The sequence below is a fragment of the Asterias rubens genome, unplaced genomic scaffold (assembly GCF_902459465.1).
Source record: "Asterias rubens unplaced genomic scaffold, eAstRub1.3, whole genome shotgun sequence".
NCBI lineage: Eukaryota > Metazoa > Echinodermata > Asteroidea > Forcipulatida > Asteriidae > Asterias > Asterias rubens.
In genome coordinates, this window is record NW_022985724.1 from 76,995 (window position 1) to 104,440 (window position 27,446).

At 40.2% G+C, this 27,446-nt stretch overlaps 1 protein-coding gene across 1 annotated transcript in view; it reads right to left on the reverse strand.

Annotated features, from left to right (window-relative positions):
* Positions 1-25,520, reverse strand: part of LOC117306374 (multiple epidermal growth factor-like domains protein 6) — a 28,161-nt gene extending 2,641 nt beyond the window's left edge. The window contains exons 1-23 of the mRNA XM_033790982.1: positions 25,357-25,520; positions 24,780-25,046; positions 23,944-24,147; positions 23,075-23,224; positions 22,354-22,533; positions 21,670-21,786; positions 20,926-21,078; positions 19,665-19,817; positions 18,712-18,927; positions 18,056-18,160; positions 17,319-17,463; positions 16,402-16,619; positions 15,504-15,722; positions 7,389-7,495; positions 5,964-6,217; positions 5,379-5,542; positions 4,528-4,743; positions 3,765-3,998; positions 3,168-3,355; positions 2,303-2,574; positions 1,815-1,954; positions 955-1,101; positions 22-170 (exon numbers count right to left, since the gene is read on the reverse strand). Coding sequence (XP_033646873.1) covers positions 22-170; positions 955-1,101; positions 1,815-1,954; positions 2,303-2,574; positions 3,168-3,355; positions 3,765-3,998; positions 4,528-4,743; positions 5,379-5,542; positions 5,964-6,217; positions 7,389-7,495; positions 15,504-15,722; positions 16,402-16,619; positions 17,319-17,463; positions 18,056-18,160; positions 18,712-18,927; positions 19,665-19,817; positions 20,926-21,078; positions 21,670-21,786; positions 22,354-22,533; positions 23,075-23,224; positions 23,944-24,147; positions 24,780-25,046; positions 25,357-25,462 — 4,104 coding nt within the window. The 5' untranslated portion in view covers positions 25,463-25,520. The remainder of the gene's footprint in view (positions 1-21; positions 171-954; positions 1,102-1,814; positions 1,955-2,302; positions 2,575-3,167; positions 3,356-3,764; positions 3,999-4,527; positions 4,744-5,378; positions 5,543-5,963; positions 6,218-7,388; positions 7,496-15,503; positions 15,723-16,401; positions 16,620-17,318; positions 17,464-18,055; positions 18,161-18,711; positions 18,928-19,664; positions 19,818-20,925; positions 21,079-21,669; positions 21,787-22,353; positions 22,534-23,074; positions 23,225-23,943; positions 24,148-24,779; positions 25,047-25,356) is intronic.
* Positions 25,521-27,446: the final 1,926 nt, after the last annotated feature.

Sequence of the window (27,446 nt, forward strand, 5' to 3'; positions counted from 1 at the left end):
TTGTTACGTTGATGTTATTACCTGTGGATTGGTTCCCATGGTGCAGTAGTGACCCGGAGTGCAAAGGTCACACAGTGCATTCTGCTCAGTGTCTGTATACGTCCCTGGGTCACAGGGAACCGGTGAGCTAGTACCAGCCGGGCAGTGGAAACCGATTGGGCAAATATCACCTGATTGGTTGCGAGAAAGAAGACAACATAAGATATTTATAAGTTTTCATAAGTGACGTCAAATAAAACATATTTTTAAAAACTTCTTGCTTCATGCTCAAGGTCCAATTTCAAAAAGCCTATTTAGCAGAATAATATCTTGCTTAGCTGAAATTGGTAACCAGCAAAAATTACATAAAATTCCACAAAAAAGATATTGCTAAGCAGTATTTTGTGCAAAACAGTTTTATGAAAATTGGGCCTTGATAATTTTCTGATTTGAACCTGCTCCCTCTAAATTAACATGCCAGCGCTCTACCAACTGAGCTTTCTAGCCCTACTGTTGGCAGTACATGTATCTCTATTTTGTTAATCTTTGTCCAGGGGTTCCTGCCAAAAGACACTAAACCTGTTACTGCCGTGTAAATAGGGCCCAATTTCATAGAGCAGCTAAGCACAAAAATTTGCTCAGCATGAAATTTCTTCCTTGATAAAAACAGGATTATCAACCGAATTTCCATTTGTTGCATATTGCTTGTTACTGGTATTCAGCTGTTGCTTGCTTATTCTGACAATTATGAGGAAATTTGGTTGGTAATCTTATTTTTATCAAGGGAGAAATTTCATGCTAAGCAAATGTTTTTGCTTAGCAGCTCTATGAAATTGGGCCCAGGTGTCACACCCAGGCTTATGATACAACATGGAAGTGGCAGCAGAGGGATCAAGGAGATACAACCCTTTTTTCCAAATACCGGGGAAAATACAACAAAGGACGACTGGGTAAATTACTATTAAAGTTTCTAACCTGTGATACCGTCCACCGGTGCAGCAACCGACGCATTCCCAGTGCAGTAGAATCCTTCTGTACAATCACCAGCCGTCTGGTTCATGCCATACTCTGGACAGAACTCACCAGGTTCACATCCCTTACACTGCGAGACTGACTCACGACCTGGAACAAGTTGGAAATTAGATTGACAATATTAAGAGATTGCGAATTATAAACCAATCAATTACAGAAAAAAAGTCCTCTACTGGGATGCCTTTAGGCCCGCATAGCACGAAGCACGCCGGTGTAGAGCGCAGGTATAGCTAACCCGATATCCTACCGGGATATGAGCTCGATTTGATTCCAAAAGACACATCGGTAAGACTGATGTTTTTTTTGTGTTTTTGCCTGTCAATGACGATTGAAAAGTGCAGCACTGCATTTTTAGGCCTAAAAGTATATATCTTTTATATAGTTCAAAGGCATAACAGCATAACTCAAAAACTTTGTTTTCTTAAATAAGATCATTTTTGGGTAGATTGAGGATCTTTTCCATTTCAAAGTTACAAAGGCATACTATGTATGGATGTGAAAATAACATGTCCTATCTCGGCCTCTTTTTACACATTCATCCAATGTTTATGGCGAAACAGCTTATCTCAAAAAGTCCTTATTTGAGTGGGGCTAATAGGGACGAGGACCTGAACACACTTGAGTCTTGTGACCAGTAGCCACATTTGAAATGTTATTTTTTTACCTTCAGTAGGATTATAAGTCCCTGGAGGGCAGTCATAAGTACGGTTGGTTCCTGTAGGGCAATAAGCTCCTACTGGGAATGTTATTGGCCCAATGACCAGGGCACTAATGAGTCTGGTATTGATGATTGATTATATTACCTTCAGTAGGATTATAAGTCCCTGGAGGGCAGTCATAAGTACGGTTGGTTCCTGTAGGGCAATAAGCTCCTACTGGGCATATCCCACCAGTCGCTCCATTCACTGGTGTTTTCAATATCGCTCCACGGACGCAGTAGAACCTAAAGATCAGTAAGATGAGATACAGGATCAAGATTTTAAATAAGGCAGAGTTTTTCCTACAACTTCACTGGTTACAAAGTCCATACAAGAGATCATTCCTTCAGAGAAATATTTTTTTCTGAAAAGTTGTGCAAACTATTTGGAAACCCAAGAAATCACTGCGGTTTTTAGATAAATTTTTCTTGAACACGACTTCATTTTCAATTCAAAACTTCAAATCAAAACTCACATTCACAGAAGAGGCGTCATCCAAAAACTCAAACATCTTAAGGCCTTAAACTTGGACAGTTCTTTTTAATACATTATAAGGATCCGCAGAAAACCTAATTGATTAATGATCCACTCACCCTGCCTGGCACGGTCCACTTGGGCTCTCCAATCCCTCTGTCTCACAGTATTCACCCCCCGGGCACTGAATGCATTCACCCGACGCCTTCAGCTTCAACCCATTATTATAGGTGCCACTTGGACATGGGTGCTCCGTGTCGTACTTGGTACCATTCAGGCAGTAGTGTCCAGCTGGGCATGGTACTGGGTTCTGCACCCCATGGGAGCACTGGGTGTCATTCTGGAGGGTGCCGTCACAATAGTAGCCCTCGGGACAGAGCTTACAAGATGACTGTAAATGAATAGAAGAAAACTAACAAGATAAATGCATAGAATTTTAACAGAAGGTATCTATCTCTCTCTAGTCGAGCGAGGTCGGAATCATGCTAAGTTTTGCCCATCCCTGTCTATCCCTCATTAGGTTGGGAAGATCAGCTGGAAGCACCCCGTATCCCTAGCATCTACTTCTGTGTGTCCTTTTCCTCCTTCCATGTTTCTGTGACCAGGTGATAAGCTGAGAGACAGGTTCTTTGGTGTTTCTGTATGAGTGCCCTGCGAGTCTCAGACGACGGCAGGTATACTTTTGTTAATTTCCCCATAAGGTAATGACCATAAACTTACAAGTACTTGGCAAAGAGCACTAGGGACTGTTGATAATATAAAACATTGTGAGAATCGACCTCCTTTTGAAGTAATGTAGGTCTAGAGACATAGTATTGTAAACTTAGGTGTGATATTGACTAATAGGGACATCGCCACCAACATAGGGATTGATAGCTTGGTTGGTAGGGCACCGGTCATTTATCTTGAGGTTTTGGTTCAAGTCCCACTCCAGTCAATTTTTCTTTGTTCAAAGCAATTTAAAATATAAAAGAAAACAATTACCATTCCCCATTCATCTTGGTACGTTCCAGACTCACAAGCAACCTCATCTGAACTTTGACCTGGGCAGTAGTGACCTGGTGAGCATTCATAGAGAGCTGGTCGGCTGACGTTCTGTCCATCTGGGCAGAAGAATCCAGCCTCACAAGGTGCGGTGGGCTCAGACAGACCACTGTCTTCACAATAGAAACCTAGAAGAAACAGACAAAATGAGTTTTATTAAAAGTTGTATTATAATTGTTTTTATTAATTACACTTTGTAGGCGTATCTAAAAGCTCCGATTCTCATCGAGGTGATAACCAAGTAAGAACCCGGTTTTGAATTTTGGTAGATTGTGCTCGTCTTCTGCCTTTGATATGTATATATAATTTTGTAATTGTAAGTAATTTGTGTATTTTTGCTGGTATTTTTTTCAAGCAATTTAACATTTTCTTGCCTCATTTTTGTCTCGCACACTTTTACCTTTTTATGTGTGTGTTCCCCTTTTGAATTTTCCTTGATTACAAGATGTCCGCAATCCAGCGTTTTCAGTGAATTAACCATGAATGAATGAATGAATGAATGAAAACAGAAAGAAAGGAAGGTAGATTCCTACTGACCCTTAGAGCAAAGTTTGCAATCTTCAAAGGCTGTATTCCCGGTAGCATTGCTGAAATACCCCGCCGGACATGGTTCAGGGTCGTAAGTTCCTCGAGGGCAGTAGTGACCCGGTGTACACAGGGCACCAGTGATGTTATCATTGGGGTCAGGTCGCCAAGCGCCCTCAACGCAATAATATCCCTCGTCGCAAAGAGCCGTCTCGTTTTGCTGACCAGCTGAATCGCAGTAGTAACCTGCGGATAAAAAATATTGAGGTATTTGTTTATGCTGTGAACATTTATCAGGGGTGAGTGTCACTGCAGACAAAAAGTCTGAAACAATGATCCAAACTTTAAAAGAATGCTTAAATGATGGCATTTCCACCTTCAAGTCACCCATGGGATTTAGATTTTAATGAGCTTTTATAAACAGTGTCTTCAGACCCTACACTAAAACTGTACCGCCATTATTATAATTATTACTACCTAGACATAAAAAACAGCACTATAATTGGCTAAGAGTTCCCACAATTTTCAACCCAGATCTATGCAGCAGCAAGACGGTCAGGTTGGTGTAGCAGTATCTTGCCTCGCCTTCCACCTCTAGAACCCAGTTGGAGTCCCACCGGGGGCGCTATGTGGTTAAGGTCTTCAGTCCCAACTTGACTCTCTGGGGTTTTCCTCCCATACCCCAAAAAACTGAAATTTCTTCATTGTCTTCTCTCTTTGTTTGGCTCCAATAAGAACGTTGAGAAAATATTGTTTGAAGAAAAAAAAGACTCACCTCTGGTGCATGGTGTTGGGTAGTTAGATCCCTCAGGGCAGTACTCTCCAGGTTGGCACTGCCCTCCCGTAGAATTCCCTGGACAGAAGCAGTTAGTTGAGATGTTATCATATCCGTAATCCGTTGGCATGTCAGACCATGCTCCACGGATACAGTACCAGCCAGGGGCGCACAGCTCAGTCACATTCTCCTGACCAGGACTTCCGCAGTAGTACCCTGAAAAGAGAATTAAAAAAGTTTAAAATACTGCAAACCAAATATATAACCAAACATATAAAAAAAGTTCAGTAATAGAAGTTTTGTTGAAGTTTAATTGCGCTGAAGTTGCTTGGATAAACATAAAGGGGTGTCATAACAAATATTGCACCTTTCATAAACCTGATTTTGAAAAATTGCACAAAAATGCTTTAGAACTTGCTAAGCAAAAACCTTCTAAAACTTTCAATGCAATGATCCCGTTCTTTAAAATACTATTTTCCCCCTCTAAAATCCTATTAAATATTGCTGAGACTCCATAAAAGACACCGTAAAACACAACAGAAGGATAAACCATATAAAGCAGACTAGAAGTCCAAATTTGTTTCGCTAGTTTTTCTCTTCACTTATTCTGAACATAACTTTTGAGCCACCCTCGTAGTTTTCTGAAAGAGTCTGGATCGGTTTTCTAGAGATGAAGCAGACTTGAAGTCCATGTTTGTTTCACTAGTTTTTCTCTTCACTTGTTCTGAACATGACTTTTGTACCACTTTATTTTTGTATGCGCCTAGATCGGTATTCCAAAGATGTGTGCATTATAAGTCCATATTATTATAATTATTACTATCAAATGCCCATGTAGGCTGTTGAATTACCAGGTTCGCAGGGTTTACAATCTTCCAGCTGTGTCTTCATCTGATAGTCATTGTAATAACCCTTAGGGCATGGATACTGGGTTGGATATTCAGTCCCACTGGGACAGTAATGGCCTTTTGGACAAAGTAGACTGGCCGTGGTGGAGTTCTCTGGACACCAGAATCTAAAGAGAAAGAGGAAATGTATTAAGAAAATTGAAAATAACTATGAGGACCAAAAATAAAGAAAATGGTACCACGAAGTCATGATATTATTCAAAAGTTGATGACATGTAGGAGCATAGACCTTTATCGTGTGCGACAATCTTGATTTCCTTCCATTCAAATCAATGTAACCAAACCGAGGCTGGAAGGAGAAATAGACAGGTTCCTTTTTGTACAATGAACATCAGCATACATTATTATATGACAACAATAAAAAGGGTATAATATATACAGTTATGTTTAGACAATGACTTTATTTTAGGTTGAAAGCCAATCTTCAAGGGAATGTAGCATTAAAGAAAATTAGAACGGTAAAAAATGTATTGAGGAATACAGTGCCTAAAGAAAGTCAAAGAATTCTGCCTTAATGAATCTACTCACCCTTCTTCACAATCCTGGCATTCATACTGCCCTTCCAGTGGGTTATACGTCCCTGCATCACACCCTAATGGGAATGATGTACCCAATGGGCAGTAGTGTCCAGGCGGGCATGGTCCACCAGTAGCATCCTCAGTGGGGTTATTAGGATCTAGAGATCCCCTAAGGCAGTAGAAGCCTGGATCGCAGTCTCCTGCTGGCCAGGTTAACCCCTCTGCGTCGCAGTACATGCCGTATAGACAATAGGTGCAATCGCTCTGTTCAATACAAGGTAGCAAGAGAGTCAATGTTAATGAAAAAGTCTGAAACTTGGATCAAAATCTTGGGAGATACTGAAACGGTGGCATTTCAACCTTTTGGCAATCGCTGGAGTTATAGATTCCAAGGAGCTTTGGAGAACAGTATCCAAAGCTAAGAGTCATTGCTGACTTAAACGCAGTGGACACTATTGGTTATTACTCAAAATAATTATGAGCATAAAACCTTTACTTGGTAACGAGTAATGGGAGAGGTTGATAGTATAAAACATTGTGAGAAACGGCTCCCTCTGAAGTAACGTAGTTTTCGGGAAAGAAGTATTTTCCACGAATTTGATTTTGAGACCTCAGATTTAGAATTTGAGGTCTCGAAATCAAGTATCTGAAAGCATACAACTTCGTGAAACAATTGTGTTTTTTTCTTACATAGTTATCTCGCAACTTCAACGACCAATTGAGCTCAAATTTTCACAGGTTTCGTTATTGTATGCATATGTTGAGTTACACCGAGTGAGAAGACTGGTCTTTGACAATTACCAATAGTGTCCAGCGTCTTTAAGCGTGTACATGTATGTTGAGATACACCAAGTGAGAAGACTGGTCTTTGACAATTACCAATAGTGTTTAGTGTCTTTCAGAGTCTGAAACTGTGATCCAGATCTTAGGAGGTACAGTACATTGTAAAGACGGCATGTACACCTTTAGGAGGTACAGTACATTGTAAAGACGGCATGTACACCTTTTGGAGGTACAGTACATTGTAAAGACGGCATGTACACCTTTAGGAGGTACAGTACATTGTAAAGACGGCATGTACACCTTTTGATAACCCCTAGAGTTAAATTGCTTCTGGGAACAGAATTGTGCTAGAGAAGTAGATAAAAAAGTATGACTATTTATGAGGACCAAATTTTGACTCCAGAAAATGGCGGGATGTGTTAGTTCACAAAGTAAAAGGAAAACCATACAATTTTGACGCAGTCTTGTGAGGATCATCATATTCCAACTATATTCACTCAAACTGATATTTATTTCCATACTTCATGAAAACAGAGTACAAACAATGTTTTTAAGGAATAACCAATAAACAAAGCTATTTATTTTTATAAAAACCTTTTTTGATGCCCAAAATGCCCAATACTAGGCCACACGTTTCTTTAACTGTCCATACCTGAGATTGTAACTTAGTCTGGTTCCCAAATGTTCCTCTTGCACATGGAGTGGGTGTGTCTGTTGCCGCTTCACAGTACGAACCTACTGGGCACACCCCTGCCACGCCTAAAGATTTAAAAAATGCAATAAAAAAATGATCACCTTTAATATTAATTACAGTTTCAATGAGCCAGCAATATACCCCTAAAAAAATAGTGCACCCCTTGTGCCCCTTCCTGAAATCGGCCATTTATAAGCAGTTCAATAAAAACAGATCCTTTCGAAACAATGAAAGAACTGCAATATTCAAAAACAAGTTGTGCGCTTCTTCTTGTCATTTATTAAATAAAAGGACCTTGAAAGAGCAATGTGTGTGTGAAGAGGGGGGGGGGGGGCAAATAGTCTTTATTATGTTTTTTACCGACTGAAGAAATTCTACCTTGAAAATTATTAAATACTAGATGAAAAATGGCACACCTTTAAGGCGATATTGCTCGCATTGAATAATAAAAAGATTAATAACCATTACTGCCGAGTACCACTCGGCCGGCTACACATAGCATCTTTGCAATCCGTTTAGTCCGAGCTGCTCCAAATTGTTTAGCTGAGCTGTTAATGTCAACAATAAGGCAGCCAGACTTACCACTTGCTCAACCATGAAGTGGGTAAAGAATTGTTAGAAGGTCTACAGAATTGCATGAATATGCAGGCCTGATATTTAATAATAATAAGAAATTTATGAAGCCCAGTTTTGCCACAAAAAAACCCTCAAAGCACTGTATACAAAACAAGGCAAGTTAAAAAGACAAAAGTCAAAAGGAGAATTTGTTTTTTTGAAGTTACTTATTATTAAATATCAGGCCTGCATACTCATGCAATTCTGGAGACCTTCAAACAATTCACTACCCACTGCATATTACAGGAAAAATAGACAATACTAAAAAACCGCACACTCTTAACCAATATAAAGCAAAAACAACAAAAACCTCCCGCGTTCGCGCCAACACTTTGCCATCTTAACTCTTCCAGTGCTAGAGCAATGCCTATGACAACAATGCTAACTCTACCCATTGTGTAGAATCTTGGCCAAAATAAACACTTTCATGTTTTCTCTGCAGCGTACCCTGACAGCAATTTAATTATGTGTTTCTCGCATAAATCCATCAAGGTTATGAAATTACACTGAAATCCTATGTGTTTAACCAAGGGAAACTGGTTTTAAAATCAATGAGGATGCCAAAATGAATGCTATACATGTACAGTGTTAGTTATCATCTAAAGTACCAGGGCCACATTTCAGAAAGCAGTTTTAAAGTATAAAATTATTGTTAGCAAATTTCTATGCTCAGCAAAATATGAGTGGCGCACAAGTTGCAACTATGGTTGGTTACCTGTTTGAGTTAAGCAATGTGCTTTTTTCATGTGCTTTGGGACTTTTTTGCTTTGAAACTTTTTGTGCTTACAAGCTTTATGAAAAAGTCAGTGACTATGATGTATGTTGGTGTTGCTTAGATTTAGAATTCACCAAGAATCATTTGGCACAGGACATGCATATGGGTTAATATATATATGGCGTTGTCTGCACGAGTATCTTACCTCCCCCCCTCCCCCTCCCCCCCCCCACCACAGCCTTTAACTTTCAATCCATATTTCTAACGACAATCCTTGTTCCCTTCCTTGGCATTAAATATAAGAAGATAAAAATCAATAAAAAAAAGGAGCCCTGGTACCCTGAAATGGTCGCATAGACATCATGTGGCTGATTACCAATTAGCAACACTGTCAATTTGCATAAGTCACGTTTCTCTGACCAATCAACGCCTGGCACATTTGCTTTGTACATCAAGCAAGTAGTACTGAATCACTGCGTGGTGTGGAGCTGTTCCAGAGCAATAAATACCTGATGCCCCCCCGGCACCTCCATCTCATGATCATTTCTTTCTTGGAAATAGTGCAGTGATTTACTTTGCAGTCTGCACACACTGAAATCATACACTACTAAATAATAGCTGTGGTAGTCTGATAACTAAAACAAGGACAATAGTTGTCGCATTTCTAGACTAACTGAATAAAAAACAGTGTGTAGCAACAACTACTTCATCGGATATAAATTATACAGTAATTTGTGTATCACAGCGAGCAGATACCAGACTGAGCAAGTCTTGTTGTATACATGCCTTCGACACATAAAATATTCTACTTTTTGACGAACTTTGATTGTTGAATCCTGAAACAATACCTGAACAATAATTAAATCATGAATACATCCATCAGGAAAGTACTCTCTACCATTTTCTGTACAAGGATGAATAAAATATTCCTTGTGTTGATGATCTTGCTACAAATCAGCAGATGCCACGGTGGTTGGAAGGAGCGCAACATGTTCCCAGCCGAGAACAGAGTCCTCAAGAACTTCGCCTACCAGAGAAAACCTTCACCCAGCTACGTCCAATGTGGTCGAGACTGCATCATGAACGACACTTGTAAGTCTTTCAACTTCTTTAACTGCATTGGAGTCTGTGAACTGAACAATTCCACGAGGACCAGCAATCCCATGGCATTCTTCAAGAATTCAGGGAGTGTCTACTTCGATGCAGACGAGGACACCCTCTCCTCGCTGGGCAATGCCCCTATAAGTCGTTATACCAGCTGTAAGACCCTACTAGAGGCGGGACACTGTCTAAGTGGTAACTACACCATCTACCCTGATAAACTCCCAAACGGTCTTGAGGTTTACTGCGACATGGACGATGGAGGATGGATCATGTTTCAGAGAAGACAGGACAACAAAGTGGACCTCTCCCTGAACTGGACAGACTACAAAACCGGCTTTGGGGATCTGTCGACCGAGTTCTGGCTTGGCAACGATAATCTCGTCGCTTTGACATCTGACGCTTCAAAACAAACATGGGATCTCCAGATCAATATCCAGGACTGGAACGCGGAAAGATTCATCGCGAAGTACAAGAATTTCAAAATCATTGGTGACAACTACGAACTTAGAATTGGTGAATATGATTTGCAGAGCACTGCCCCCGACTCTCTCCGCTACCACGAGCAGAGACTATTCTCAACCATCGACAACGACCATGATTCTGATCATATAAACTGCGCAGAACGTTTCGAAGGAGGCTGGTGGTTTGGTGACTGTCTGGACTCTAACTTAAATGGCCACTACTACCCGGATGCAACGGACAGAGATGGTGAAGGTATAGTGTGGACGGACTCTACAGATAAGATGTATCCTCTTAAAGAAGCTCTTATGAAGATACAAGAGACTTGAAGAATTTCAATCTTACCCTGGAACTGAGACATTGGTCATACTCCAAACAACAATGAACATTACATTTTAAATTTTGTTTTTATTTATTTCAAATTCTTCATGCAGGCCTGGAATTACATGTACACGCAGGCCACGGAGGCCAATGCCACCGTTGCCCCTGGGCTTGGCCTTGGTGCCCCTTCAAAAGTTTCCCATTGACATTAAGATTTGTCATTAGAAGTGCCCTTTGCAAAATAAAAATGGCCTTGCCCTCTTACAGTTGAAATTCCAGGCCTGTTATGCCTATTCAACTTCATTCAAAGAATACTACATTTTTATAATAAGCCTTTTTGAGATGTGTAAACATAGGGCTAAAGACACTATACGGTTTGGGTAAATCTGTCTGTATACACCCAAACCAAACAGTACACTCATATAGTGTCTGCCACAACCTTCTAAATGGACAAAATCACCTTTGCTTGCCTGACAAAAAGTCACAGAGCCAGCCTGTTATTTGTTTTTTCCCCAGCAGGGCAACCAACAATAGACATTGTACAAATTTAATAGCCACGACCTTTGCTTGTTTTACAGAAAGTCACAGAGCCTGTTCATGTTTTTCCCAGCAGGGCAACTACAATATACATTGTTAGCCACAGGTTTTTCCCATTCACAAGCTGGCTTTTAATTATTTGAATTATTTATTGATTGGTAAAGGACAGCTGTTAACCGCCATTAACAGGTGCATACATGTTGTCAATAATTAATGAGCCCTTTGAGACGCCTATTTGGCGTTGATGAAAAGTGCTACGTGTAAATATAACTTACTGTGTATTGTATTTACTGTTATTTGATCAACTTTTATTAGCATCACTGTTTTGATGATACATGTTAGCCACCCCATGCTTTATTCGAGGATTACAATAAAAAGCACAGTGTGTGTGTAGCCACAATTTCACAAAGATGCAACCTCTGTTTTTATTGATGTACAGCTTTCTTTTGTCCGGCAGAAAATTTAATTTCCTGTCTCCTTAACCTAAAAGATCAATTTATTTAAAATCGTTAATGAAATTCATCATGACTAATTTGATTGGCATTGGGTTGGTTGCAGTTTGTTTCGCTTGATTTTCACTACAAATTGCCAAGGACCTGTACTTCCTGCCTGTGCAAATTCCCTAGTCCGGGATAAAAATGAAGTCACCACCTTAAAACAGTCCTCTCATTGACATGATTGGGGTCAATCATGAGTTATCACTAGCTCGTGAGCAGCATGTACAAATCTCCATTGTTTGACATCATCAATTAGACCTTTGTTTTGAAACATAACAACCCAAAATGTTTGCCAACTGACTGACTATAGGAAGCCATAAATGCGAAGAAAAGACAGATAGCCACAGTCTGTAACAATGTTATACAAATATTCAGAAACACATGTACATGTAGTAAGAGATGTTAAATTTGCATCGTGATAAAGAATATTAATTTTTATTTTTTCCCTTACACCAATGTGTGTTAGCACTGTATACTCAGTACTTTCCCGAGTCCTGTGAAAAAATACCACAGGCATGTTACAGGGATTCGAACCCACGACCTTTGCAATTCTAGAGCAGTGTCTTATCAAATAGACTGCTAAAACATAGGATTCGAACTGCCTCTAGCTACCGGGCAACCCTCGGTAGTCTAGTTGGTAAGACACTGCTCTAGAATTGCAAGGGTTGTGGGTTCAAATCCCACCCGAGTAATATGCCTGCATGATATTTTTTTCACAGGACTCGGGGAAAGTACTGAGAATGCATGTAATGTTGAATTTGTTGGAAACAGAGCAACCAATCATGGGATCCAGGCCCCCTATCAGTTGGTAGGTGAAAGTTTGCAGAAATTTTGAATTTTGAAACAACATCTGTTAACACAGTTGAGTGTATTACTAACATGCGACCGTATATAAGCCAAACAGCGCGGTTTGTTTATCAACAAAGGAAAAGTCTATAGTGGCCAATGCAGTGGTTTATTAACTGAAACATTATCTACCTGACCTAGAAAGAAGTGATACATCAGTTAACAAAATTCACCAAGAACAAATGGACTCTTTAATTAAAATTGGAAGGTATTTTGCACACTTGAATTCATAAACCGCAGCGGTGGTAATTTTGTACCCTTTTTTATTATTCCTTCAGCTAATAGCTAAACTAAAGACACTCGATATTACTTCCTTCAACAGTCTACCAGAATTTAATTAAAGAATCTTTTTGTTCCCATCTTTACGCTAAACCGAGACATTTTATTGTTAATAAGGGTAAACACAGGAGTCCAGGAAATTAAAAAGTAACGAAGCTAAAACAGAAGTTTGTCTTCTTAAAAATCAATTAAGATTGACAAAACCTCAACCTGACCGTCTTTGTTTAGCTAGCGCTGCTTGAAACGGGTCAACAAAGGAGTCCAGGAAATTAAAGTTAATGAAGCAAAAACACAAGTCCGTCTTCTTAGTATCAATTAAAATTTTACAATGGTGACGATACTGGCCAATCACAGGCCACGCCAGCAAATGTTTTATTCATAAGATTCCTAATTGACCTATCAAAACACTCTAATTCAAGGGTACACTATAAAGATGAATACTAATGAGCAGAGATACCCAGCAATGTGCTTAGCATTTTCTGGTTACCAATCAAGGCTTCATACGCATGAACACAAATTTGTTCTGGTAGTCTGCCTAACCTGCTGACCTTAAACACGCTTAGAAAAATCTGTTAAGCTTGAGAACTCCTTATGTCCTTTCACAAATGTAAGCCTAACCAATCAGAACACAACAACTGATGGCTTTACTGACGGGTGTCCAGTATAAAAATCACAACTCACACAGGTAAAACCCACAGCCGCAACAAGATTACACTTTTACATTCTCCAATCTCTGCTGAACCAGATACACATCAAGAACCACAACCTACTCTAGTCAACTAAATCTACAGCCGCAACAGGTGCATGATTACAACTCTACTTTCTCCATTCTCCGATAAACCCAATAAATCTTCAACTAAATCTACTCTGGCTCAACCCCATTGGGCCTGTCACCATTTGGCACCAACCCCAACCAACAATGATTTTGCAAGCACTCTTAATGGTGTCCATGCTTTTCATTTCACTGGGGTCAGCTCAATTTGCGAGTTTCCGAAGTAACAATCATCATAAGGAGTTGAAACTATTCAACGCAGAAAACAGAGCCCTCAAAAATGTCAAATACCGCATGAAAACCGTGAGCAGTTACGTAATCTGTGGTCGAGACTGCAGTATGGAAAAGGAATGTAAATCATTCAACTTCTATAAATGCGCAAAACTATGCGAGTTCAACAATTCAACACGGTTGGACCAACCAGAGGCCTTCATGGAAGTTCAGGGTGCTGTGTACTTTGATGAGGATGAAGAAACGCCCCTTTCCTCCTTGCCAGATGACCCAGCTAATCGCAACGGCAGTTGCAAGGAGCTGAAGGAGGCTGGATACAACATGAGTGGCATTTTCAAGATCTACCCCGCCGGATTCCAAGATGGTCTTGACGTCTACTGCGATATGGAAACTGATGGTGGGGGGTGGATTGTGTTTCAGCGACGGATACATGACTACAGCGTTATCTTTGACCGCAACTGGACGGAGTACCAGTCTGGTTTTGGTAATCTTAGCGATGAACATTGGCTAGGGAATGACAATTTACTACATCTGACATCCGACAAATCACATGGGACATGGGAGCTCCGCATGGACCGTACCCAAGAAGTGTTTTCATTTGCTAAATACGCAAATTTCACAGTAGCGGGTGAGAACTACACACTGGACTTTGGCACTTACGATAACAGCAGCACAGCAGGCGACTGTCTTACACGTTTTAGAGGAAACCCCTTCAGTACCATGGACTATGACAATGACGAAAGGTCCGATCTTAACTGTGCTAAACAATACGGTTTCGGATGGTGGTTTGATACCTGCTCTGGAATTTATAATTGCGCCTCAAACAATAACAGATGGCTCTGGCGTTTGTATTCTTGCGAAATAAAGATACGTGAAACTGGCCAGTGTTCACTTTAGATACGGTCACCCTTATGAGCGGAACGCATATTCTCAATGCATACAATACCAGCAGCACTGCAGGAGACTATCTTAAGTATTACATGTACAAAGGAAACCCCTTCTCAACCAGGGACTATGACAATGACACAACAACCGATAGAAACTGAGCTAAATTCTACTGTATGGCGTTGTGGTTTAGTACCTGCCCTACTACATGTACATGTATGTATATTTGCACCATACACCTTAACTCTGAGTACGGGACATTGAGTTCTTTAAAAGATACATGAAACCTACCATAACTAAAGTATTCACTTTAGATACAATCAACCTGATGAGCAGAGTGCAACATCCTGCCTAATGCATACATGTAAATAGTAACTATTTGAACAGAAAATTCCCAATAGATGCTGTCTTTACAGGTGACTTGGGTTTTGCACTCTGATTTGTATATGCACCTAAAAGGTTCACAAACCAATCATGCAAACAATTTGTTAACATTCCTGCTGGGTTTCCTTGTGACAATAATTTTCTCAAAAAAAAAAGAGAACTTGGTTCCAGTACTTTTGGAAAACAGTTTTGAAAGTTCTTGTAGCAACAATAGACCGATCCAGTAGGCTCCGCCCACGACGCATGTGTGAGCAAGAAGATGGGGGGCTCTCCAATGCCTTTCTGCACAACTCTGCCGCGCGCGCTAAGATACGCGCACGCATGTCGGACCTTATATTGTGATTGGTCAATACGCAATGGGGCGGAGCTTAGTGGATCGGTCTATTGGTTGATAAAGTCACATGAAAGACTAACTATGATTTTGTTACCTTTGAATGTTACTTCTGGAGTTGCCGTATCAGAGCCCTCAGTGCAGAAGTAGCCGGCATCACAATCTCCCGTTACCATGGTTGCATTGATATACGCACAGAACTTCTTTGGATCGCAGAGTGTGCACTGGGACTCATTCTTAAGGCCGACTTGGTTGCTGTAGGAACCGGTAGGGCATGGGCGCCAGTCATAGCCAGTGCCGTTTGGACAGTAGAATCCTTCGAGAAAATGAGTAAAAATTTGGAATTTTGAAAATGAGCTTTCATTAAAACAGTCTTTCTGTCTGATAATGTAGCGTAGCTTTCTCCCAGTTCATTTTCTACTCACTTAAATGTATATTTGGTCTACATGAAATCATTAGGGCCCAAGTTCATAAAGCTGTTAAGCAGGAAAAAAAACCTGGACATTTTTTTTTGTTAAGCAATAATGAGTGGGTCACCACCAGTCACAACAATGCAAACTTTATGTGATTTTGGCTGGTAACCGGTTTCTGTTAAGGAGTATTCTATTGTGCTTAGCATGTTTTTGTGCTTACAGTCTTTATGAAACTGGGCAATGTGCCTGCAGTGTTCATTGCACAATTTGTTTTCCAAAATTGGATGTAAAAGATTGATGTAAATATTACTCAGTAGGGCGCCCTCACCTAGAGGTCAAAAGGAGGTTGTTCATTGGCCAATACTGTGCGCCGCGCGTACAAATCTGTGCCTCTCGATTGTTTCGTCACCGTTTTACCTCTAAGATGGTGGCTGGATGATGTCAATGCATAAGGTCTATAGAGATAATTATTCTTCACATATGATGTAAATAGAAAATTTATTCAAATTGTTGTTATTTGTTTTAAATAAATGATCCTTGAACACTAAATAGGATAAGAGTGGAACCAGCATTTGGACTTACCATGTGGGCAGGGTTCAGGGTCATAACCAGTGATGCAGTACGACCCTTCAGGACATACATCACACTCACTACGATGTGTTGTTGTTGTATACGTCCCTGGTTCACAAGGGATGGATGAAGTGGTTGGACCTGGACAATAGTGACCGGCCAGACATGGGTCACCGGTCACTCCACCGTCTTCTGGTGTCGGGGAGGTTGCGTTACCGAGACAGTAATATCTGTTGTAAGAGGATGGGAGGGTGGACACAAGATAAATGCTAACAATTCCGTGCCACTTTTTTGCGCTAAACATAAAATGCCATGCTTTTTCATTTTTTTCCCTTCAAAATTCTGTATAAGAACTTAATAAGTTAATGAGTCTTTCTCGACAAACATAATGTATCTTGCTGGTTTCTGTTGCATAGTACATCCCTAAATCAACAATATTTCTTGAGTGATAATTCCCTCTCATTATAACATGTGTACGAGAGATTTTGAGTACATTAAGTACAATGTACAATGTACCACCTGGACACTGAAAGAGTTAAGATGGCGACGTGTTAACGACAATTCACAAGGTCTTTTGCCTCTGTTGCTTTTTTAATGTATCAGGTCTGCATCAGTTCTGGAGACCTTCAAACCTTTTCATTTCCCACTACATGGTTATGCAAATAACCAACATTCATTTGGTAAGTCTGGCTGCTTTGTCGTTGACATTTACAGCTCAGCTAAACAAAAGACAAAGTGTCTTAGATATTAGGTTCAGGTTGAGGTTTATTTTCCATACCATTAGGTAGTACAATATAAGGGAAACTATTTAACGAAACTTAATAATAGTATGGGGAGGTCGCAGTTAAGAAGCCTAAGCTTGTACAAGGTCTGGCGTCTTCAAAAAGAAGTTACAATCATGAATTTTCAAAATATTAGCATTAACTTACCCAGGATCACAAGGTCCACTTGGTTGAGTCAGTCCAGTCCCATTACAGAAGTAGCCCCCTTGACATGGTTGACACTCTGACACCATCTTTAATCCCGTACTGTCGGACATCTTACCGACGGGACAGTCCTCTGGTAGTGGCACACCTTTTGACAAACGGACAAATAGATAAGAACGATAATAACAATAATGGATTTGAGGCATTGCATGGTGAGGTATCAATGTATGGTTTGCGGTCAAACCATGTGTATCTACTTGCTGGGTAGATGATGTTCTTTGATGTTTTTTTAGATGATGTTCTTTTATAGCAAGACAAGTTCTCAAAAGAACATAATCTATCCAGCAAGTAAATATACTGTGCGACCCTTGTTTGAATCCCACCGGGGGCACTACGTGGATTGTTTTCATTTTAGTCCCTACTAGACTGGGTTGGTTTTCCCTGGAATAACTCTCTGAGGTTTTCCTCCCACATCTAAAACTGAAACTTCCTTCCTTGTCTTCTCTCTATTGGGTTCTTGGATAGTTCAGTGATTAAGTTCACTTTTCCGAAAGTCCTTGACTTCACAACCAAAATCATAAATTAAATGAAATGAAACACTAAACAAACACGCTAAACAAGAATTTGTCTCAGATTAACTAATCAATTTTTTTTAGTTTGATTTTTGTGTGGAAGTAATTGTTGATTGAAATTAAATGAAAACAAAAACTGAAACTAAATAAGACTAATTTGCTATTTACCGCTGGGACAGTATTGTCCAGGAGGGCAGTCTTCACCAGTCACGCCATCCGTGGGGGTTGCTGTGGCAGATTTTCCCTTACACCATGAGCCAGCCGCGCAGTCACCTGCAAAAAAAAAAAAAAACTCAAAAAACAAATCTAACAAAACCCAAATCCAATAAATCCCCCTTATAAATCATTCACCAAGTGAATTGTACAACACACAACCAACATTATCTTGAAATTGTTTTAAAAAAAATTCTTCATGCAGCATTCGCAGGAAGTTTGAACCAGGCTCTGTGCAGACAAAACCCAGTCTATCACCTAAGCCCTACGACCAATCTTGGAGCTTGGTACCCTGTCCTTTCCCAACCTAATCTCCAAGTGTTGGTATCAGTCTCCGAATTTCAAGTCCCAATTCCTCAACAATGATAAAGATAATCCAATCATCCTTGTTGTACTTACGTACTGTGATATAGGTCATAAGTCTAAATGAATCTGTCCAAAATCTAAACGTTTTGGTTTTGTAAATTTTGTGTACAAAGGTAATCCAATCTCAACCTTACAGCTGGACAAGCTAACCTTGCCAAACTTTACCTCCAAGTTTTGGTGTCAGTCTCGGATTTCTAGGTCCCAATATCAAACACTTTGAAGATAAAATGAAGATTCTATCTCACCTTTGTAGTTGGACAAGCCAACCTCGTCGCAGTATTTCCCAGCAGGACAGTCATAACACTGGTCTTCTCTCTCTAACAACGTCTGATTACCAAAGGTTCCCTCTGGACAGCCATACTGGGTGGAGTACTCAGTGCCGTTTGGACAGTAGTATCCGATTGGACAAGGATAGAGCGTGTAGTCACTGATTGGTGCATCGGCAATGTTGCAATAGTAACCTGTGGGTTAGTGATGTACATGTTATATTAGCACGAGTCTTATATAGCACATGTATCTACAAATAAAGGAACCCAAGGCATTTGAACAAAGAGGAACGTTTAAGACAGAATTTTGATTAAGTATGAGCCTCTTTTTTCCAAGAGGGCAGCAATACTGTGAAGTATTCAGTGTCGTTTGGACAGTAGTATCCGATTGGACAAGGATAGAGGGTGTAGTCACTGATTGGTGCGTCGGCAACGTTACAATAATAACCTGTAGGTAATTGATGTAATAATTACACATGTCTTATATAGCACACGTATTTACAAAGAGGAACATCTACAAAGAGGAAAATTTAAAACAAAATTTGTTTTTAAGTGTGACACCAATTTATCAGGCCTGAAACTTCATGGAGGCCACGGAGGCCATTACCTTGGCTGCCCCTGGTCTTGACCTTGGTTCCCCTTTAAAAGTTTCCCATCAACTTTATGATTTTCAATATAAAAATGGCCTTGCCCGCTCAAAGACGAAATTCCAGGCTTGAATTTATGCAACACCTTAAAGGTTTAACAAGGCGCTGTGGCACACTCAGCAGCCACTGACAGAAACAGTAATTGGATCCAGCCACAAACATGTAGGCCAGATATGTGTTAAGAGCTTAGTGGTTGAGTTGGACTAGCCTTAAGTTTTTAATATGCCAAAAGCTTAGTCCTAAGTTCTTTGAGAAAGCGACCCCAGATCCAGTTAATTAGAATACCTTCATTGCAGACTTTGCAGGAGCTCTGTGTGGTTTCATCCTGGTAGGTTCCAGACGGACATTCTACTTGGTCTGGTGAGCCGTCCTCGCAATAATACCCTGCCTCACACGGGAATGGATTCATGATGGATTGACCAATAGGGCAGTAGTAACCTGTGAAATAGAATAGGGTGTTCATGAATTATTCATGACTTGCCATGGATTGACCAATATGGCAGTAGTAACCTGTGAAATAGAATAGAGTATTCATGAATTATTCATGACTTGCCATGGATTGACCAATATGGCAGTAGTAACCTGCGCAATAGAACAGAGTATTCATGAATTATTCATGACTTGCCATGGATTGGCCAATATGGCAGTAGTAACATGTGCAATAGAACAGAGTATTTATGAATTATTCATGACTTGTCCAATGGTTTAGTGTGTAATGATTATTTATTCATAACCTACATGTATCCAGCAATCACAAATGCTGAATATTAATCTGCAATAAATTAACAAGTTTTCAATAACCACCAAGCAGATCCTTGCCATTTGATTGGAGGATTGTCCGTCACGTGATAGCAAATAAAAGTACCATTGCACGCTGAGTCACTCACCGTGCTTTTTCGTTCCATCCGAAAAGTACCATTGCACGTTGGCAGCGTGCAATGGTACTTTTCGGATGGAACGAAAAAGCTGAGTAAAAACATCACTGCGTGGGCGTGTCTTTGGTAACGCAGCAGGTGTTACTGCAAGAAGGCATAGTAAAATTACAAGCATTCAGCTTCTACAGTTGAAATTGTTTGTTTTGAAAATTGTATCTTTCAATCAAAATGACAAAGATCTACTTGGATGTTATATAAAACAAATAATGAATGTTTTTCATTCGTGCAATGGTGCGAATAATTTATGTTCATTCGTTGAAAGCTGGAATGTTCCATTCAACTCGGCTCCGCCTCGTTGAATAGAACATTCCATCTTTCAACTCATGAACATATTCGCACCATTGCACTCATAAACATTCATTATGTGTATAATATTGTTCATGAATTAAAGTATAAACTGCACGGCATATGAAGTAGGGTTTGAAACTTTGCACGGTGGGAGAATAGTTATGTGAGGTGAGGTTTACGGTAGCACCAGGTTTAAATCTTTTGAGTAGTGTTGGTTCTGAAAATATCCTGTGGTTGACAACTAAACTTTTCTTTTATCTAAATATTCATGATCTATGTGTCCCTGTCCTTCAATTGGTGCATATTCATGAATGATTCATTACCTGCTTGGCACTGTCCAGTCGGCTGTGTTAATCCTGGTATCTCACAGTAGTATCCGGCAGTACAGTTCTCACATTCATACACAGCAGTCAGTTGAGTATTATTAGAGAAGGTGCCAATTGGACAAGAGGGTGGATTGGCACCAGTACCAACACCTGTATCAGAAATATTACAACGTTATAGGCTTCATATATTTGGTTAGCAGTAACTTCATGCGTGTGTCTACTTGCCAGGTAGAGTTTGTTCTTTAGAGAATTATCTATATATTCTACTACCGCGGAGTAGATTTATCAGGTTTTTCGGGAGACTTCTCAGTTTGAAAAAAGTAGCCAGCTTATTAACTATTACCAGGGCGGATGGTATAGAAAATAGGCTGGGACTACTACTTAAGTTTATAGGATCATAATTAACTGCACTGCCACGGAGTGAGTTCTTAATTGGTCTCAACTTTTTGACTAGCTTGCTCTAGCATTGGTAAAATCAAAGAAACAGAAGCTGTGTGTAGCTGTACGTGCGCATCTGCTTTGTTGCACTTCCCAATGAAATATTAATAATAATAATAATAACAATAACACAGCATTTTTAAAGACACACTGTATCCGAAATAAAACCATTCCAAAGCGCCGGTCAAGATGGAATGATGAGAATTCTCAAGTGGTAGGAAAAGCAAGGGTGAACAGGTGTGTCTTCAGTTGCTGCTGAAATATTACATGCAATAAAAAGAGAAATATATTATCTCTACTGACCGCAGTATCTTCCAGCAGGGCATATATCCCCAGTGACTCCATCAGTAGGATCTGGTCTGGTAGCAGTACGGTCACAATAATAACCCGCCCAGCACTGCGCCGAAACAGCATCCAGACCTGAAAGACAAAACAACACACACATAAAGTTAAATCTCATTAGACTGTACAAGTAAAATAGATGCTAAATTTGCATCGGGGATAACAAACATTAATTTTGTTATTTAATTTTTTTTACCTAAACACCGATGTGTGTATTTTCCTGAGTCCTGTAAAAAAATCTCACAGGCATATTACTTGGGTGGGACCTTTGCAATTCTAGAGCAGTGTCTTACCAACTAGACTACCGAGATTGCCCGGTAGCTAGCGGCAGTTCGAATCCTATGTTTCGAAAGATGTTAAATTTGCATCGGGGATAAAGAATATTAATTTGTTTGTTGGTTTTTACCGATATCTCATCCAAACAAAAATGTAAAAAGTAAAAGCTTTTAAACGCTGTTACATGTACCATCCACTCGTCAGGCTCACTAGATCTTTTGAGGCAGAGTCAACAAAGTCAACATGCATCGATAAACTCTCCATTCATTGTTCCAACTACCCCGCCCAAACCCCCTCTCAAAAAAAGAAAAAAAAAAAACTGTCTGAAACTTTCCCCCCATGTTTATAAAAACTTCTCAAGGCTCTTACCATCCACTCCACAGTAATTCCCTTCAGTACATTCCTGAGGCTCACTGGAACCTTTAGGGCAGTAGTAACCCGGCTGGCAGCGTCCTCCAGTTGTAATGCTCGGGCAGAGACAGTCTCCCTCGGTGTAGTTATTGAAATCATTGGGTTGGGGTGTCCACGATCCTTGGACGCAGAAGTAACCTGTGGAGGTAGTGGGAATCAAGCTCTTGTCAGAGTTATGTTCATTCAATAGTTTTGGCAGTCAGGTAGTCTCAGTGGTTTCTGTCACTTTTCTGCCTTTCACATCTGTAGACCCTGGTTTCGAGCCCGGACCTTGCATGTCAATTGGATTCTCAGTCCCTACCTGGCTGAGTGCGCTTTCCCTAAAATAGTTTTCCTCCTATGTCAAAAACTGATATTTAATCATTGACTTCTCTACAAAACACGTTGTTGTGATCAGGTGATGTTTCAATAGCTGCTTTGCAAACTATATAATTCAGATTATAACTTGGGCAACCAGTTTGACAAAGTTGTTTCTTTCTTCCCCTTCCACCTCTAGGACCCCGGTTCAAATCAACCAAGAAACTATGAGGATTGGGTTTTTAGTCCCTACCCCATTGATCCCTATTTTATGAAATAGGTACCAGACTATTATCCCATCCCGCCTCACTTTGATTACACTAAAATGAATGGACGTAAACCCAAGATGGATGAGATATAACAGTCTGGTATCCTATCTTACCTGGATCGCAGTCATCAGTAACGGTGGTGTTTCCTTCAAACTGGCAATACTTGCCGGGGTCGCAGACTGTGCAGTCTTCTAGATCGACACCGTTGGTGTTTGGACGATATGATCCCCTCGGACACGGAAACTGGTTCTCATACTGCGTACCTGTACAATAAACAAATAAAACCATGAAAGAAATTCTTAAAAATAAAATCATAATAATACTGAGCAGAAATAAGCAGAATAACGATCGTAAATTTTACACATGCCATGTAGTTTGGCTGGTAACCTCTTTTTGGTAAGCAAAATTGTTTTTTGCTTAGCTATTGTTTTTTTTTTTGTGTTTTTTTTTGGCGGGGGGCTTAATCAGCTTGATTAAAATTGGACCCTTGTCAATATATGTGACTGGTCCATTGGTCATACTTGAGGACTTGCAATCACAAGGTTTTTGGTTTGAATCCTATAAAGCTAATTGCTGATTTCGGCATGACAAGAAAAAGTAGTGTCGTCTAGTTACTGAATCAAAACTTCTTTTAACTATGATTTTACACCAATGTTTGTAAGCAAGCAAGCAAGAGGTTGACTGTTGTTACCTTGGTGTTTGTTTCCCCTTGTGGGAGATTGCGGGGTTGCCTTGACAGGATAATCAATAAGACAGAGAAACTCTGTGAATACTACGCACCATTCAGACAGTAGTAACCCGCAGGGCATGGATACCCAGAGTCATGAAAGATGCCCTCGAGGCAGTGGTAGCCCTCATGGCATAGGAAGTTCATGGCTAAGCAAGAAATTACTTGGGTACCAGTAGCAGCAATGGTAAATATATGGTATTCTATATTTACTGTATAATATATAAACTACATAACTCTGTGAATACTACGCACCGTTTGGACAGTAGTACCCGGCTGGGCACGGATACCCAGAGTAGTGGAAGATACCCTTAGGGCAGTAGTACCCCTCGAGGCACTCTGAGCACGTTGACTGCTGCTCGAGGTTATTCCATGTCCCTTCAGCACACTCAACTGGGACTGGAGAGATCCCATCACAGTAATGTCTGGTTGGGCATGGACCACCGATAGTGCCACCACCTAAGATAGACAAAGGAAGAAACAAGGAACAGAGTTTAGACATACAGTATTTAAACAAAATACGTAGCGAGTAACAGTTTAGACATGCAGTATTCAAAAAGATTACAAAGCAAATAAAAGCTAACAGTCATTTAACAATTATTTTAAGACATGATTATTTCGGGAATCTAATCACAGGGAATCGAACCAGGACCACAGCCGTGGGAGGCGAGTGCTTTAAAACACCAGCTGCCCAACCCAATCAATTTTTGCACCAAAGTCATTCTATATTTTTGCTGTTATACTTGTTAAATAGTACTCTCACCATCATATGGGAACCGGTTAAAAAAATGTGTATTTATAACTGCATCTGCTCAAAGACACTGTGGCTTGATCTGTAAATGACTATAATCAATAGGAAAAACACCGGCAAAAAAAAATAACCCAAACTGATTTTATGATATTATATTATAATAGTAATAATAATAGTGATGGTTAGTTGTGCTCATATCCGTTACTGGGTGACGCTTAAGCGCTTCAACATTCAGTATTTTCCCGCAAGGTATTGTGGAGCTTCACTTTGGAAGTATGAGACAAAATATTCCTCGTTTCAGAGGGCCATACTCAAGTTCTAAACCTAGCCATTCTCTTACCAGAGGGTGTTGGTGTATCCGATCCATTCAGACAGTAGAATCCTGGTGAGCACACTTCCTCTGGGGAAGTAAGATTGTACTGACTGCAATACATGCCCAGTTCACAGGACTCGCATTCGCTCTCGCTTATCAGGTAGTGCTGGTCAGAGTAGGTCCCAGGGACACAGGGGCTCGGGACAGATGTCTGCTGGGGGCACCAGAACCCCTTGGGGCATGGGCCACCGATGCCTAGGGCAGTTTCATTCTCTGGATTGGGAAGGTCCACGCCTGACACAAACAAACACTTAATATTAATAATAAAACCTACAGAAGTTCTCATATAGCGCATAATCACAATAATGTCCCAAAGACAAAGTCACAAGTACCAAGTCACAGATACAAAGTAAAAAGTATAAATTACGAAGTCACAAGTACAAAGTCACAAGAACCAAGTACCAAGTCAAAAGTACAAAATACATTGTACCAAGTAAAGTCACAAGTACCAAGTACCAAGTCGAAAGTACCAAGTCGAAAGTACCAAGACACAAGTACAAAGTCACAAGTACAAAGTACTAAGTATTTAGAGCTTCTAGCTTACCAGAGAGGCAGTAGTACCCAGGATCACAAGGCCCAGCGGTGTTATCATTAGCCGTGTCCGTCGTAAACTCCCAGATACCAAGTCCTTGGCAGTAGAATCCAGCCATACAGGGTAGACATTGACTCTCACTGGCTAGCCCTACATCAGGATTATAGAAGCCTCGTGGGCAAGGTATAGACTCGTTACCGCCGGTGTTCTGTAAGCAGTAGTCCCCACGAGGGCAGTCGAGGAGACGATAACCATCAGGGCAGTAGTAACCTGCAAGAAGGGGTACTTTATTTATTACTTTGATTTATTTCAACAAAACCTCCAAAAATGGAGATGGTAAAACTGCTACATTTTCAATAACAGGTACATACACATGTGTTTAAGGAAACGGGATAACCCTGACACTCATGGATGACCCCTAGAATATCCTGACAAAGTATAAAACAAAAGGATTGTCATAACAATCTGGGCAGCTGACCGAGAGAACCAAGATCGTCACATTGAAGAAACTGATTATGATCATTTGACAGTTTAGTGATAACTAAAAGGTTTCAAATAATAAACCGTGAGGGAAACTGACTGGCACCTTGAACAAAGATATTGCCAGTATAGGGAAACTGCTAACATAGGGCTAGATACATGTAAGGGAGGGGTTTAGTGATAAGACAAAAGGCTTGAATACATAACTGCGAAGGCTAATTGTGTTACAGTCCTTTGAAAGTCTAAACTTACAAGTTCCTAAAACAAGTTTTTAAAAACATAAGCCAAGATTCAATTTGCTACAAAATGCTGTAGCCGATGTGTGAGGGGGGAGGTTACAAATAGTGTCCACTGCCTTTAAGGTTTCAAATAATAAACCAGGAGGGAAACTGACTGGCACGTTGAACAAAGATATTGTCAGAATAGGAAAACTGCAAACATAGGGCTAGATAAAGGAGGGGTTAAGTGATAAGACAAAAGGCTTGAATACATAACTGCGCAGGCTCAGTGTGTAACAGTCCTTTGAAAGTTTAAACTTACAAGTACCTAAAACAAGTTTCTGTAGAAAAATATGTAAACCGATGTGTGAGGGGAGAGGTTACCAGCATGAACACCCTCAATCTACGATCTTCATCTACGATGGCCATTACAGTAACAAGATAGCAGCAATAATGATCAAAAGTTGCACAAGCAATTGGCAAACTAGTGCTAAGAAGCCAATATAAAGAAAGCACTTTTAGTCTTTTGGAAACATGCAATGAATTTGAAACTGACCTGCAGGGCAGTCAAAGCACGTAGCTTGCCCCGTGATGTTGGTATAGTACCCTCCTTCACACCTCTGAGGAGCTGGAGACCCTTCTGGGCAGTAGAACCCTACAGGACAGATACTTCCAGTTTCGTCATTGTTGGGATATTTCACCTTGGCTTTGCCAGTACAATAGTAGCCTGAAGAAAAAGGAAGAAAAGTAAAAGAGGAAATGCTGAGTTAATTTATTGAGATTTGTAACTTTTCCATACTCGCATTGTAAAATTGATTTAATTTTTATTTTCTCCCCTTTTAAAGGACAAGATTAAAATTCAAGTAAAGAAAAATTATTTTCTGGAAAAAAAATATATTTCAGGGAAACAAACAACGAATATTTTCAATTAAATGTTATCCAAATTACTTATATTACTTCAACTGGAATCCTTCAACGGTTGGGGGACTTACAATCCTACTTCAATTGGAGGACATACAGTCCTTTCTCCCATCGGAATACTTTGAGTTCTAGTTTAGTTGGGGGACATACAGTCCTTATCCCATTGGACTACTTTCAATTCTACTTCAGTTGGGGGACATACAGTCCTTTTCCCATTGGACTACTTCCAATTCTACTTCAGTTGGGGGACATACAGTCCTTCTCCCATTGGACTACTTTCAATTCTACTTCAGTTGGGGGACATACAGTCCTTTTCCCATTGGACTACTTCCATTTCTACTTCAGTTGGGGGACATACATGTACAGTCCTTCTCCCATTGGAATACTTAGATTTCTACTTCAGTTGGGGGACATACAGTCCTTCTCCCATTGGACTACTTAGATTTCTACTTCAGTTGGGGGACATTCAGTCCTTCTCCCATT